Source organism: Falco punctatus (genome assembly GCF_963210335.1).
Source record: "Falco punctatus genome assembly, chromosome: 6".
In the NCBI taxonomy this organism is placed as follows: Eukaryota; Metazoa; Chordata; class Aves; order Falconiformes; family Falconidae; genus Falco; species Falco punctatus.
The window spans coordinates 91,537,037-91,550,414 of NC_137585.1; the positions used below are offsets into that span (position 1 = coordinate 91,537,037).

At 45.4% G+C, this 13,378-nt stretch overlaps 1 protein-coding gene across 1 annotated transcript in view; it reads left to right on the top strand.

The window, feature by feature from the left end:
- The window catches only part of LAMB1 (laminin subunit beta 1), a 44,306-nt gene extending 32,299 nt beyond the window's left edge, over positions 1-12,007 (top strand). The window contains exons 24-33 of the mRNA XM_080392749.1: positions 666-1,035; positions 2,736-2,920; positions 4,146-4,387; positions 6,455-6,658; positions 7,036-7,180; positions 7,950-8,157; positions 8,357-8,498; positions 9,302-9,478; positions 10,728-10,887; positions 11,694-12,007. Of these exons, the coding sequence (XP_080248875.1) occupies positions 666-1,035; positions 2,736-2,920; positions 4,146-4,387; positions 6,455-6,658; positions 7,036-7,180; positions 7,950-8,157; positions 8,357-8,498; positions 9,302-9,478; positions 10,728-10,887; positions 11,694-11,830 (1,970 nt within the window). The 3' untranslated portion in view covers positions 11,831-12,007. The remainder of the gene's footprint in view (positions 1-665; positions 1,036-2,735; positions 2,921-4,145; positions 4,388-6,454; positions 6,659-7,035; positions 7,181-7,949; positions 8,158-8,356; positions 8,499-9,301; positions 9,479-10,727; positions 10,888-11,693) is intronic.
- Positions 12,008-13,378: the final 1,371 nt, after the last annotated feature.

The window sequence follows — 13,378 nt, forward strand, 5'->3', positions numbered from 1 at the left end:
AAATTTGTCATGTTCTTCTTCGAAGCCACCTGAACTTTTAGTCCCCGCAGTGTCTTGTGGTAGGGAGCTCCACCACTTAACGCTGTGTAATCAGCTATCTCCTTTTATTGTGCTGGCTGGCTGTGGGAGGTGCAGGGGAAGGTCGTTGGGTTTTGATCTGCTGGATTCCTCGGTTGACCTCTACTGCTGTGCGGGAGGAGACAGTAAATGGTTGTTCCTGTTTGCTTTTCCCATTTCAGTCATGTTTTGCTCTTAAACTCTCTGTTATGTGCCTGCCTGTTGTTTCTTTTCCTGTCTGGAAAGCCTTGCTCTACTTACTTTTCATTGTAGGAGTGAAACTGGGATCTTTGTCTTCAGCTGGTATCCAACTGACATCCAAACACCGCAAGAAGCATCCGTCCTTACTCTGTTATTGTGCCTGTTTCTGAGATAAGCAAATCCTGGTCTCCCCTAGAGTTATTTCCCTGCCTCTTACTCCCCTTCCATACTCAGCCCCAGTTCCCCTGTACCCAAGCAGACTTACCCATAATTAGCTTTTTATAATGCAGACACAGAGCGCGGCTATACTCATTTCACCACTGCATTGTAACCGATTCTTTTTCTCCCTGCCAATCACTGTAATTTCCCTCCCCATAGCCTTCACTCGTGTCTTTTTCTCCTTCCAGCGTGTGACTGCAACCCTCATGGCATCCAGACCCCGCAGTGTGACCGTGCCACCGGGCAGTGCATCTGCAACGAAGGGGTGGAAGGGCCACGCTGTGACAAGTGCTCCCGGGGCTACTCGGGCTTCTTCCCCAACTGCCTGCCATGCCACCAGTGCTTCGCCCTCTGGGATGTGATCATCAGCGAGCTGTCTAATAGAACCCAGCAGTTCCTGGATAGGGCTAATGCCCTCAAAATCACAGGAGTCACTGGCCCGTACCAGCAGACGCTCAACACCCTGGAGGAGAAGCTCAGTGAAATTAAAACCATCATCACTCAAAATCCAGCTGCTGAGCCCCTGAACAACATTGGGAATCTCTTCGAGGAAGCAGAGTGAGTACAGTCGCAGTTATGTGGGTAAGTCTAGTGTGGGAGGGAGTGGGAGTGCCGGCGAGCTGGGATTTACTTGAGTGACTGCTGTCCCCACGCTGGGCTGACACCCCAGCTCCGTTCGTCCAGCTGGGCAAGGTACGCTGCAGCTCCTGGGGCTGGCGGAGCACCTTGCCATGCTCGGCACCAGCAGCGGGCATCCATCCTGTGAGCAGAAACCAGGCTGGGGAAGGTGGGAGCAGTGCAGCTGCCACGCTCTGGGCAGGGGTTGTCCCGCTCCCACTGGCACCAGGCAGCTAATTACCGCAGAGCCACTCATGCTTGCCTTGCGCTCCCCTGGGGCAAAGGACAAACACTGCTATTATGCGAGAGAATGAAGAGGGGAGAGATTAAATTCCTGGATTTCCCTGTGTAGCTGATGAGTTGGAAACTTGGGCTCCTTTCTGCACTCCGAACGTGTGGGGGGAAGCATCAGCTTTATAACAAGGATTGCTTCCATTTTTCTCAGGGTATGAGCCTTGTATTTTGTTTTAGGGCTAAGCATACAAAAGGTAGTAGTTTGTGCTTTTGGAGATGGGGCAGTTTAACATCGAGTAGGATTACAGACGCTTTCTAGCCCTGTGTGCAACTGCTCGCATTTGCTTGTGCATTGTAAAGGAGACTGCACAAAGCAGAGGGGCGAGGATTAAAGCACAAATGTCCCAATTAAGGATGTGCTTGTGCCCTGCAGCTCCTTCCCTCCAGCTGGAGAGCTGGGGGCTGCTGCTGCATTTGAGCTCTGTGTGTACTGAGCGTGTCAGACAGGGAAAAAGCAGCTCCTCGGCTGCTCTAAGGTATGTGTATATACGTATCTGTTCTTGCTTTACTCTGGCTGCATAGAAGTAATGGGCTTTGGAGGACTCCTGGAAAACAGCAGGCTGCTGGGCTATTGAGAGCACTGTAAATCGATCATGGAGTTTAAATACTGCCTGATTCTTTCAGAATGAGGAAACACTGGGTTTAGTGGAATCGCCATGGATGGGAATAGCTTCCTATGCCTAGTTCCACATCAGCATTGACGTGTAACATCATACGCTTGCTTTTCCTTTTAGGGTTATCCCATTAGCTAAAGCCTGCTCTGTGGCTCGCTGAGGCTATGCTGCATGCTGAGGGCAGGAGGTTTTCCATCATAGCCCTAGAGAAACGGCTGGTGAGGAGGGATCTTTACAGACAAGTTAAAAGAATCCATTGTGTTAAAACTAAGGCTTCCCCCCGCCCTGCTTCCTGAAGTTCAGATCTGTCCCATGAGCTCGTAGTAATCAAAACTGCATTTGTAACTGTGTGGGATGGGAAGCAAATTATGTATGGATCATAGTAGTCAACTCTGACCTATGCAGTTGCCGTGATACAAAAGCATTACACCAGTCCTCTGGAATCTGCCTCCAGTTAATCTTACACAAAGCAGCTGTTTTCTGAGCAATTTGGTGCTTTGAGTTTATAAACGTGCTGTAGATTAAAAAGTAGTTTTGTGTGATAAAGGAAACAAAACAGTATTCTAGGTAGGCATGTTGTTACAAATCACTCGCAGCTCCACAGAGGGAGGACAGGTCGTGCCGTGGGAGAAGCTCAGCATGGCTCTAACCACCACTCTTCAGTGACGTGAAGCACCGAGGCTTACACCCCTTCCTCCTCCCGCTGTTGAGTCCCATGCCTCTGTTTTACAGAAAGCTGACGGCAGACGTTACAGTTAAGATAGCTGACATAGAAGAAAACCTGTCAGCCTTAGCGGTGAAGAGCAATAGCACAGACACTGACCTGAACGCACTGGAGACAGATGCCAAAAGCCTAGACCATGTCGTGAAAGAACTTGCAGAACAGCTAGAGTTCATCAAGATCTCCGATGTTCGGGGTAAGTGTCACAGGGAGGGGGAGAAAGCAGTGGGGTGGCCAAAGATTTAATTAGTGCATGGTTTTAAATGGCAGATTACTCTTCTGACTTGTAATAAAACACAGTTCCTCGGAGGGCGCCTTCTTTCTGTGCATTAACAGAACTGCTGAGGCAGCAGGAATGTTGCTTTGCCCCCTCACTTTCCCTCCCTCTGCACATTGCAAAGCCAGGTCAAGTTCTTGGGGCACAGAGTTGTCTTAAAGTCTCTTGTTTAGATGAGACACAACAGCAGAAAGTGCAGCAGATTCCAAGCTACACCTGGAGATCTCCTTTGCTCTCCCCAGTCTGTTAAACTGTTGTTTCTGGTTGAAAAAACTACCTGGGTCTTTGTGACTAAGAGGACACCATAAGGGCCCAGTTCTTCTGAGCTACCCAAACTTTGCATGCCTTTCGGCACGCTGAAATGTGCCAAGAAACAAAATTTTCTGGAGAAACAGGAATGTCACAGAATTCTTGAGAAATTTTGACAACCGACTTCATTCCAGCTTGAGACAAAAGATTTGATTTTATTTTACATTTCCTGAGAAGTTTAAAGCCTGAGTTTCCAGTAAAAGTGTGATTTCACAGAGCAAGGCAAGTAGGATGTAGAACAGAGGAGTCCCCAGCTGGTGGCATTCTGCAGAGATCTGCCCTAAGGTGCAGAGTGTGGCCACCCCCGCGGGGTCCCTCACACCCGCTCAAGGCCTCTCCAGGAGATGTCCCAAACTAACAGTTCCATAAATCAGCATTTCTCATCAAGCGGTTGTTTCTTGGGAAAGCTCTGACCAGTTTCCAAGCAGTGACTCCATAAGCCAGACATCCCAGGGCAAACCCTAAGAACTAACGGGATAAGTGAATCCTTAGATAATGGACTGTTGCCCTGTAAACCTAAAAGGCCAGATCTCCTTTTGTCCTCGGGGCAAGCGGAATTCAGTCGTTGGGGTCAGAGAAAGGCTTAATTTCAAAATTCAGCAAACTTGACCCACTGTCAACCATGCAAAAAAAAAACAAACCCCAACTTCCCCCCCCCCAACAGGGCAAATTCTGTCATCCTTGCAATGGTGCTGAATACAGCTGCAGAGGCTAGCGTTTCATTTAACTTGATACTCATATCACTAACCTCGATGTGTCATCTGCCAACCTCCGTAACATAAATAACTTTGGGTTACTCAATAGATTTTTGAGCAGCTCCATCTGATTTCTGCAGGAGCCTTGGATAGTATCACCAAGTATTTCCAGATGTCCTTGGAGGCAGAGGAGAGGGTCAATGCCTCCACTGTTCACCCTGATAGCGCCGTGGAGCTGTCGGCGCGGACCCGGCGGGAAGTGGAAGACTTAATCAATGAGAAGGAGGCCCAGTTCAAGGCTAAGCAGGAGGAGCAGTCACGCCTCCTGGATGAACTTGCAGGCAAGCTGCAGAGCCTGGATCTCTCCGAAGCAGCTGAGAAGGTACACGGCTGAGAATCGCTGGTGGTATAAAACCTGTAGCAAAAATAAAGTTGGGTTTGTGACAAAGCACTGGGTGGGGAGGAACTGTTGAGGGCTCAACAGTGTGAGGAGATACGCAGTTTGTTCGTGAAAAATCCATGTTTCTTGGATGACAGGGGGTATTCATCAGTGGGCTCCGAGACCTGTTGGCTTTCAAGCACCAGCCCTGCATGTTGGTCTCCCTCCTACCCCTCCCAGCCCCAACAGAGCACTCATTTTTAAACGGCCCCTGCTCTAACACAACACCCTTTGCTGTGGGCAGAGCTCCCGCACGCAGGGAAGTGTAGTGAGTCTGCTGGACGGAGCGCCATCCTGCTAAGGCTGTCCTCAGGTCACGTGCTTGCTTTGTCCAGCTGCGCCTCTTCCTTTGTGCGGCTCTGTAGGGCACATGCTACGCCTGGGCAGCGCCCGGCCAGGCAGCGCTGCTGCCCGCACCAGCGGGCCGCCCTCCTTGGCATCACGCTGCTGTCCTCGTGCTTGAGACAAAGCCGAACTTACACGGAGCTGGAGTCAAAAGGGCATTTTCTCTGTTGAAGCTGCCTGTTCATCTGTAAATATGATCAAGGGTGGCTTTTTCCTGGGAGAGGCTGGGTGTTCCCTTAGTTTCACTTTGAAGTCGGCCAGCTGCATTCAGAACAAGCCCGCATGAAGGCAGCATGAAGGCTGCTGCAGGGGACTGCTCATTAACTCCCCTGGGCAGGCCAGGCCAGGCCTGTGTCAGAGGATTGTCCCCTGTCCTTTACAACTGACTGTCATCCCTCCCTACTCCCCCAGCCCTCCTTTTTTCTCTGGAGGGAAGAGAGAGACATCTTTTTGTTTAGCTTCCCTTCCCCAACATTCCTGCCTAACTGTTCTTGAGGACTGAAAATCTTGGCTAGATGTTTATCAAGGCCGTAAACACCCAGTTGCTTGGAGGTGGAATCATGGGACACCAAAAAAAAAACAACCACCAACCCAATGTTTCTGCTTTCCAGCTGCTGCTGGGTTGCATGCCAAACAGGTAAGAGGGACTCATTTACACTTCACAGGAGGCAGCTGCAGCTAACTTGGCACAGCCCCTAGGTTTTCCCGGCTGCAAAGTATGTCAGTGAGCGACTATCATTTGGCAAAAGGGTAGGGGGGAGGAAGGGAAAAGAATCTCACAAGAATGGGGAATTTCCCAGTTTTCCTTCTGGCTAAAACAACTGTGTGGTTTCATTGCCAAACAGTTGCCCAAGTAGTGGACAATTCTCAACACAATGTTGCTGATTGCAATAGTTTTGCTTTTTTTTTTTTCTTCTAAAAATGTCAACCTTGAAACAAGTTCAGGGTTGTTTCTGTGGAAACACATATGTGTTCCCACATGTGTTTTCTATGGAACACATCCTTGATAACAATCCAAAAATTGGAAAGTGTTCTGAAAAGATGGAATCAGAGCAAACATTTGGTGGAAGGGAACGGGACAGCTTTTTAAAGGAGATAAAAAAAAATTTCCTGTTCAACTTGGAGCATTTCAGCTTCTATTTCATTTCCAGGGCATTAGAGTAAAGGAAAAGACACTACTCTGCACCAAACACTTTCTTCTTTATAAAATAGCTTCTTGGGATGGCCAGTTTTGTCTCCAACAGTAGAGAAGACTGGCTGCAAACAAAAGGCATACAGACGGTAGCAGCTTCCAGCTTGAAACTAAAGCTTAAAGGCCGTTCCCAGTGAAAGAAGAAAGTCGATGAAGGCACAGCAAGGCTTCCCTCAACTTCTAGCTCCTTCAGCAGCGGGGAGCTGCCTATTTGTAGCCAAGTTAAACACAGGAAGGTGCAGGGGACAGAGAAGAAAGACTGAAGTCATGCTGGTACAGACCTGCTGCAGAACCCACCTCCAGCTTGCAGCTCTACTTCAGCTTCCTTCCCTTGGAGTGCTTGGGATGCTACTGCGAGGGGCAGAAACATTGTGTTTCTGTTGTGGTCGAGCAGCATCCTACTCCACCCCCCTCGCAGCTCAGCAATGGAAATAAAGCTGTGACCGTTCCCTTTGTCTGATGTGTCTCTGCAGACATGTGGCACTCCCACGGGAGCCTCTTGTGCCGAGTCAGAGTGTGGTGGTTTGAACTGTCGAACAGACGAAGGGAAGAAGAAATGTGGAGGACCTGGCTGCGATGGGCTGGTGACCGTAGCTCACAATGCCTGGCAGAAAGCCATGGATTTTGACAGAGACATCCTCAGCGCCTTAGCAGAAGTTGAGCAGCTCTCCAGAATGGTAATATGCCAAATCAATTGCTAGATACTGAAAAAAATCTTTGAGTTGTAACACAAGTTTAGACGCTAATTGACAAAGTATGTGCCTGGCTTACTTCAAAATACTTCTTTTCAATTGCGTAACTTCATCATGCTTGTAAAGATCCTCAGAAAGGGAGCTTGCTAAAGTGAACCTTCATGGATAACTAAACATTAACCCGAATTGTTTGAACTAGCATTGGTGGTGTGGATCACAGCCAGCTTTTAGAAGTGTTCTGTGAGTTTTACGAGGAAAAGCATTTCTCATTACCATTCTGACTCCCACCGATTTTTTGTTTTAAAACAGGCCTTGAAGCATAGGCGAATATGCAGTCAAGCTCTCCATTTTCCTCTCTTTAGGTCTCTGAGGCGAAACAGAGAGCTGATGAAGCAAAACACAATGCACAAGCAGTTTTGCTCAAAACCAATGCTACAAAAGAACAAGTGGACAGAAGCAACGAAGATCTGAGAAATCTTATTAAACAGATTAGAGACTTCCTAATGCGTAAAAACCTTATATTTAATTATTTTAACTCTGGGTTTGTGAAAAACTATCTGTATCTCTGAATCATCGTCTAAAGGGTAAATGCAATAGCTGTGTTGTCCATCCCCCCTGCCCTTTTCAGCCAGACTTAGTGCGTATGACGAAATCTGGAAACAAGAGAAAATGAAGACAATAGGAAAGTGAGAGCAAACTGTGCCATGTTCTTGTGTTCATTTCGGCTGAGGCTGTTGTACTGCTGTAGTTGCCAAGCCTGTTCGTAAGCTCTGGCTGGAAAGACAAAGTACTGTTAAAGCGGAGGAAAGTCAGGAAGTGGGTTTATCTCTTAGTGAGAAAGCAGGCACAGGTTAAAGGAGGGCCTAGTTCACTAGCAAGCGGCAGCACGGCAAACCCATTCCTTCCCTGTTTGCACAAGGCTGAGTATACTGTTAGCACAAACACATTTATGTGCAGCTGTTGGCTTAGTTTCCTGCAGGCTCGCATCCCCATCCCCCACCCCCCTCCCCAGCATGGTGTAGCTAATCACCAAGATCTTCATATGGCTTCCAAGAGAGCTGTGCCAGCAGGGCCTACGTGCCTGCTGGGCCTCTCCTGACAGGCGAGTTTCACCCTAAGGATGCAGTTTTAACACTTTGATTTTCTGTAAGTCTGGGGGAAGGAGTTTTCCCATTATTTTCTTTCTTAAAGGAGAAGCTGGACAAGAATTTGAGTACTGAGACTTGACAGAGGGAGGCTTTTACTCACATCTTTGTCATTTGTGTCCATCTACTAGAAGACAGTGCTGACCTGGACAGCATCGAGGCAGTGGCTAATGAAGTGCTGAACATGGAGATGCCAAGCACTCCCCAGCAGCTGCAAGCCCTGACAGAAGATATTCGTGCACGTGTAGAAAGCCTTTCTGATGTTGAGGTCATTCTGCAGCAGAGCGCTGGAGATATTGCCAGAGCAGAAATGCTGCTGGAGGAAGCTAAAAAAGCAAGGTATGCAACCCTACTCACCAAGAGCCTGAACAATACTTTCATTTCGTTGTATTAGAACATGCAGTTTTACTTTCCCTGATGTAGATTCTCATTCCTTCACTCGGGGGCAAAAATGGCCCTTTGCAGTGTACGACTGGTTCTTTTTCCAATTCCAAAGTAAAAACGTTTTAAGTAGCATTAACATAGTTTTGGTCCACAGCAAAGGTGCAGCAGATGTTAAAGTCACTGCAGACATGGTGAAAGCAGCACTGGAAGAAGCTGAAAAAGCTCAAAATGCAGCTGAAAAAGCCATCAAACAAGCTGATGAAGACATTAAAGGAACTCAAGACCTGCTGACCTCAGTGAGTTCTTCCTCACTCTTTCTTAAGATACAGCAACAGCACCAGTCTGGTAACTTGGGTACTGACATAAGCCTGTCTAGGGAAGGCTCTTGGGTACTGCAAATCAAAGACTGCACTTAATATGAATCTAAACCATTCCTGCCTTCACATCAACTTTTGTGTTAATGTGACAGATGCTGGGGGACCATTTGCTCTTAAAAATCCCCAAGCTTTTCTCACCCCATATCCTGTACCACTGAAGTTAAATGAGCAGGACTGTGGCTCTCTACTACAGTAGGTGTGCCAGGATCCCTGGAAAGTCACACATGTCAACCACACTGGTAGCATATTAGTGTAGCCATGCTATCAGTGTCCTCTACCGCTGCAGCGTGAGACTAAAATAAAGAAATGCTGAATGAAAGTGCTAATTGCTGTAGTCTTGTCAGATAATCTATTTTCAGACTCTATCTCAAAGCCCTTGTGGGACCATAGTGCTGTCTATACCCGTGAGGCTTGGGCAGCTTAGAGAGAAGCAGCTTCGCAAGTCCATGATTACATGATGGAGTCACGTGCCTGAAGTTTTGCCTGTGGATTAGGCAACTCTTGCATGTGTAATACAATCAAGTACTTTTTAACCGTGTTCCTTAATGCTTCTGCAGCTCTATATGGACCCTGACAGCAACTGGCCAGTTGTAGCAAAACTAAATCACTGTTTTTTACATGAGATCTGCTACTGTAATTAGCTGATCAGGGCTTATTCTGAAAGTTTAGTATTATTACATTGTGTCTTTTGAAAGTGTAATTCTCATACTTCTTTCTGTTAGATTGAATCTGAAAATGCAGCATCTGAAGAAACACTGAAGAATGCTAGCTCACGTTTGGTTGAGTTAGGGATGAGTGTTGAAGACCTTACGAAAAAGGCTGCTACAAATTCAAAGAATGTGGACAATATAGAAGAAAAAATTATTACTGCAAAACAAAATGCTGAAGAAGTTAAAAAGGTGAGAAGCTCAGGAAAATGGTAAGAGAAAGCCAACAAAGGGTTTGCCTAAAGGAACATCGGTGATATTTGTCATCCGTTTCATTTATTGGTCAAGTACTGAGAACAATAACAAAAACAGCATTTAATGCATTTACCAAAGACAGCTGCTTTTCACTTACTTTGCTACCAGGTACAGAGAGGAAGAAGTATTGGCAAGTTTTCAGGTTCTAAAATAGCTGCAGGAAACCTGTCATGCTGTCACACTGTCAGCCTTTCATAGTAAAGCTAAGGGACAGAAATGAATCTGTCACAGGAGTACTGGTAATTGTTTTTCCCCATTGTCATTTATGGTTCCATGACAATGACAGGTTCAAGACAAACAACCTGGAATTTGGCATATATAGAATCAAGTGACAAAAACTCTTAGCTCAACATAAAACCAAAGTAATTTCTAAATATCAGAGACCCCAAACTTGCTCTGTGACCGTATGTTGTTGCTCCCACTGTCTGCTACACACCTTCGTAATAGCAAAAGAATGCTCATTAACAAAACAATTGACAGATCTACCAAAGGAAGTTTCATTGCTCCTGTCTGTTGTCTATAGTTAGCCCACCAGTCTCCAGAGAGGCATTCTCTGCCGGGAGAGATGTATTAACCATCAAATCAGTTAGTTCTGAACACTTACGTAGTATTGCAGGTGGCTGTCAAGTAAACACAAGAGACTTGCAGTACTGCCGCAGCTTGTTAACTTACTTACTGGTTGAATTCATTTGGGTCATATGACTTCATCATAACCTCACAGGGAGAAGCACAGCTGAGAAACCACCCCTCGTGACTTCTCCAGCACCTTCACCTACACAGACTAGGCAGCTGTTCTCATTACGGGAAGGGTAACAGGGGTATTCCTCCCCAGCTGCAAGCACTGCCAGTTCCTTACCACGTGCAGCTTTCCAGCTGTACTAGGAGCTATGGCACAGTAGTTACAGAATTGGGTAACTGAATCCCAGAAATCCTTGCCAAGTGTCAGCATTAAGGCCATGAAACAGCCACAGATCTGACAAAGGGGAACTGATGAGTCTTCACCCTAACTCTTAAAGTCTTTTAATATTAAAAGTAGGAAATACCCTAACACTGTTTCTGCTTTTTGTTAACTGAGCTAAGGTAGACTCTCTTTACACCCGGATTACTAAGGGCAGAGGGAGGAAATGCAAACCCTGGTGTTGTCTTTTGAGTGAGCTCCATCTTGTGCTTGGGTCTGGAAAAACAGGTCCTCAATACCGAGCTGAGTGACAAGTACAAAACCGTGGAAGACCTCATTGCAAAGAAGACAGAAGAGTCGGCTGATGCTAGGAGGAGAGCTGGCATGTTGCAGGATGAAGCTAAAGCCCTGTTGACTCAAGCAAACAACAAACTCCAGCTGCTCAAAGGTAATTCTTCGTTACTGAGGTCTGATGGGCTTTCCTTATTCTTATTGGTCTTTCCAATCAAAGATTTCTATAAAAAAACCTGAAACTTACAAGTGAGATGCAGACTTCTGGTATGGCACCTATCACTGCTCCAGGAACTGCCCCAGGGAGAGAACATAACTATTAGGCTTAGGAACAGGGAAAGAACATAACTATTATGCTGAGGAGGAGGACTCACTCGAGCAAGACCACCATCTTCAAACAATACTCCACCCCCCCACCGCCCGGAAAGCTATTAAAACAAAAGGTAATTAGGATATGTCAGTTCCAGTTTACAGAGTAATTTAACCTTCACTATTGACAAAGTTGATTGAAACAGGAGGGGGCAATCTGCCCACAGCTACCAGGAAGGGAGCTAGGTTTTCCTTCTGGTTTTGCCAGGCTAGGAACTCATTGTTCCCCTTAGCTGCTCCCGCACAGTTACAGTGACTCACTGAATAGTCTTAATCGTAACAAGCCAAAACATTTCACTGTTCCGTAAAAGCCACCATAAAGCAGAGAATGACAGTTATTTTCAACGTGAATCAAAGTATACTTCTGGATTTGCATTCATGGAAAATTACTTCCTTGTCGCTTTACGTCCCAGTGTTAAGGAATCAAAAAGGTGCCATTCCAGCCTTTGCTTTTTTTTTTTTTTCCTAATCAGATTGTCTTCTGCTAAATAAATTTTAATAGTAGTTTATCCATGATTATTATAATGGATTATTTACATTTAACTGCATTAAAACACCCCTAATAAATTCATTTTCCCCTTCCTTTGCCAACAGACTTGGAAAATACATATGAAAACAATCAAAAAGTTCTGGAAGACAAAGCTAAGCAGTTGGTAGAGCTGGAAGAGACAGTTCGCTCCCTCTTGCAGACAATCAGCCAGAAGGTTGCTGTTTATAGCACTTGCTTATAAATGGGAGCAGGAAATGCCTGTGTTCAGGATGGATTTTACAAGTATTATACTAGTTCTTTTTTGCATTACGCTAAGACCTGATAAAATGATCAGGTTTTATATTGACTTTAAAGTCACAGAACCAAAGACAAGTAACTTTTTGATGTTGGAAATAAACAGTACTTTTGTATCACTGTATGTACCTAGTATGACTCATGAAGTTCCTTCCTATTTTCAGCAGCTGAAATAGCACATCAATTAATCCTTTAGCAAGTCTTGGTTTTAAACTGGTTAGAGATCTAATAAAGTCTTGGCTCCAAGTACATTACCTCTAAATAAGGGCTCCCATTACTATGAACTAAAGCGTTGGCACTCCAAACAAAATTACAAGTGAATGAAGTAACATCCTTGTGTGGTTAGCTAGCATTTACACCACAGCACTCAAAAAAAAGGATTATTTACCCTCTGCATCATGGCCATTTAGACTTGACACTAGTTTCATGTCACCGATTATGAAACACTTGATATGTGAAGCGGAAACAGAGGTCAGCACTGAAGGAGCAGATGCGGTTTACATTTCAAGCACTAAATTTATGTGATAAACCAAGCTTGGAGGATCAAGGCTTTCTGGAAAAGGAACTGTAAAAATTGACAGGGCACTTGATGTGAATCAGTTAAGGAGCCGTACACAGGCAGCTTTCTAAGAACAGCTTGGACTTCACAAAACACAAGTAAGATTTTTTTCAAAGTGCAAGAGTAGCATCCAGTTCACCATACTAAAGCTCAGTGTTACTGGTAGAACAGTGCACCTTCAGACGATTGTACAGTACTACACAAATTGATTTACAACATTCATCAGCTAAGTGACACGAATTAGCATCCAAAACTGCAACACGCACTTACATCCTGACTGCTAACCCTGACCCGAGGAATGTATCTACATATATACTTTGATCAGCACTTTACCTAACTTTCACTAACGTGACTGAAAGTCGGTCAGGACAACTATGGCAGAATACATCACCACCTAAGCAAACGGACAAGCAGCCTGTTTAAATAATTAACTAAGCTCCATAGGTTACAAATGCTACAGGAAAAAAATCCATCACAGGAACCATTACCATACCACCATCATACAGTGTTTCACTGCCAGGGTAGCAGCTGTTAAAAAGTTTGCAAACTTCAGAACATTCAGACTTAACTGCCATCAGCTCATGGACAGGGGCTCAGTAGCTCATCCTACTTTTAACTAGAACAGGAATGACAGTGAGAGAAGCAACAATACAGTAATAATTTTGAGGCCTTGGAATTTTATTTTCAAGTGTCAGGGAAACTATAATCTCCAGTATAATTTTAGTGGTATTCTTGATTAAAGTTTGCATGACTTTCCGAACTTTATTTAGCAAATTTGTAACCGGTGAACTTCAAGGCTGAACTGCATTAAGCCTGCCATAAGTACTGAGGGAGGTGGACAGTGTGGATACAAAGAGCAGACCTTCTAGGAAGAACTTGCAAAGTACAAGACAGACACTTAATAGCATCTACCTGCAGTGGGTAGAAGTGATTCTG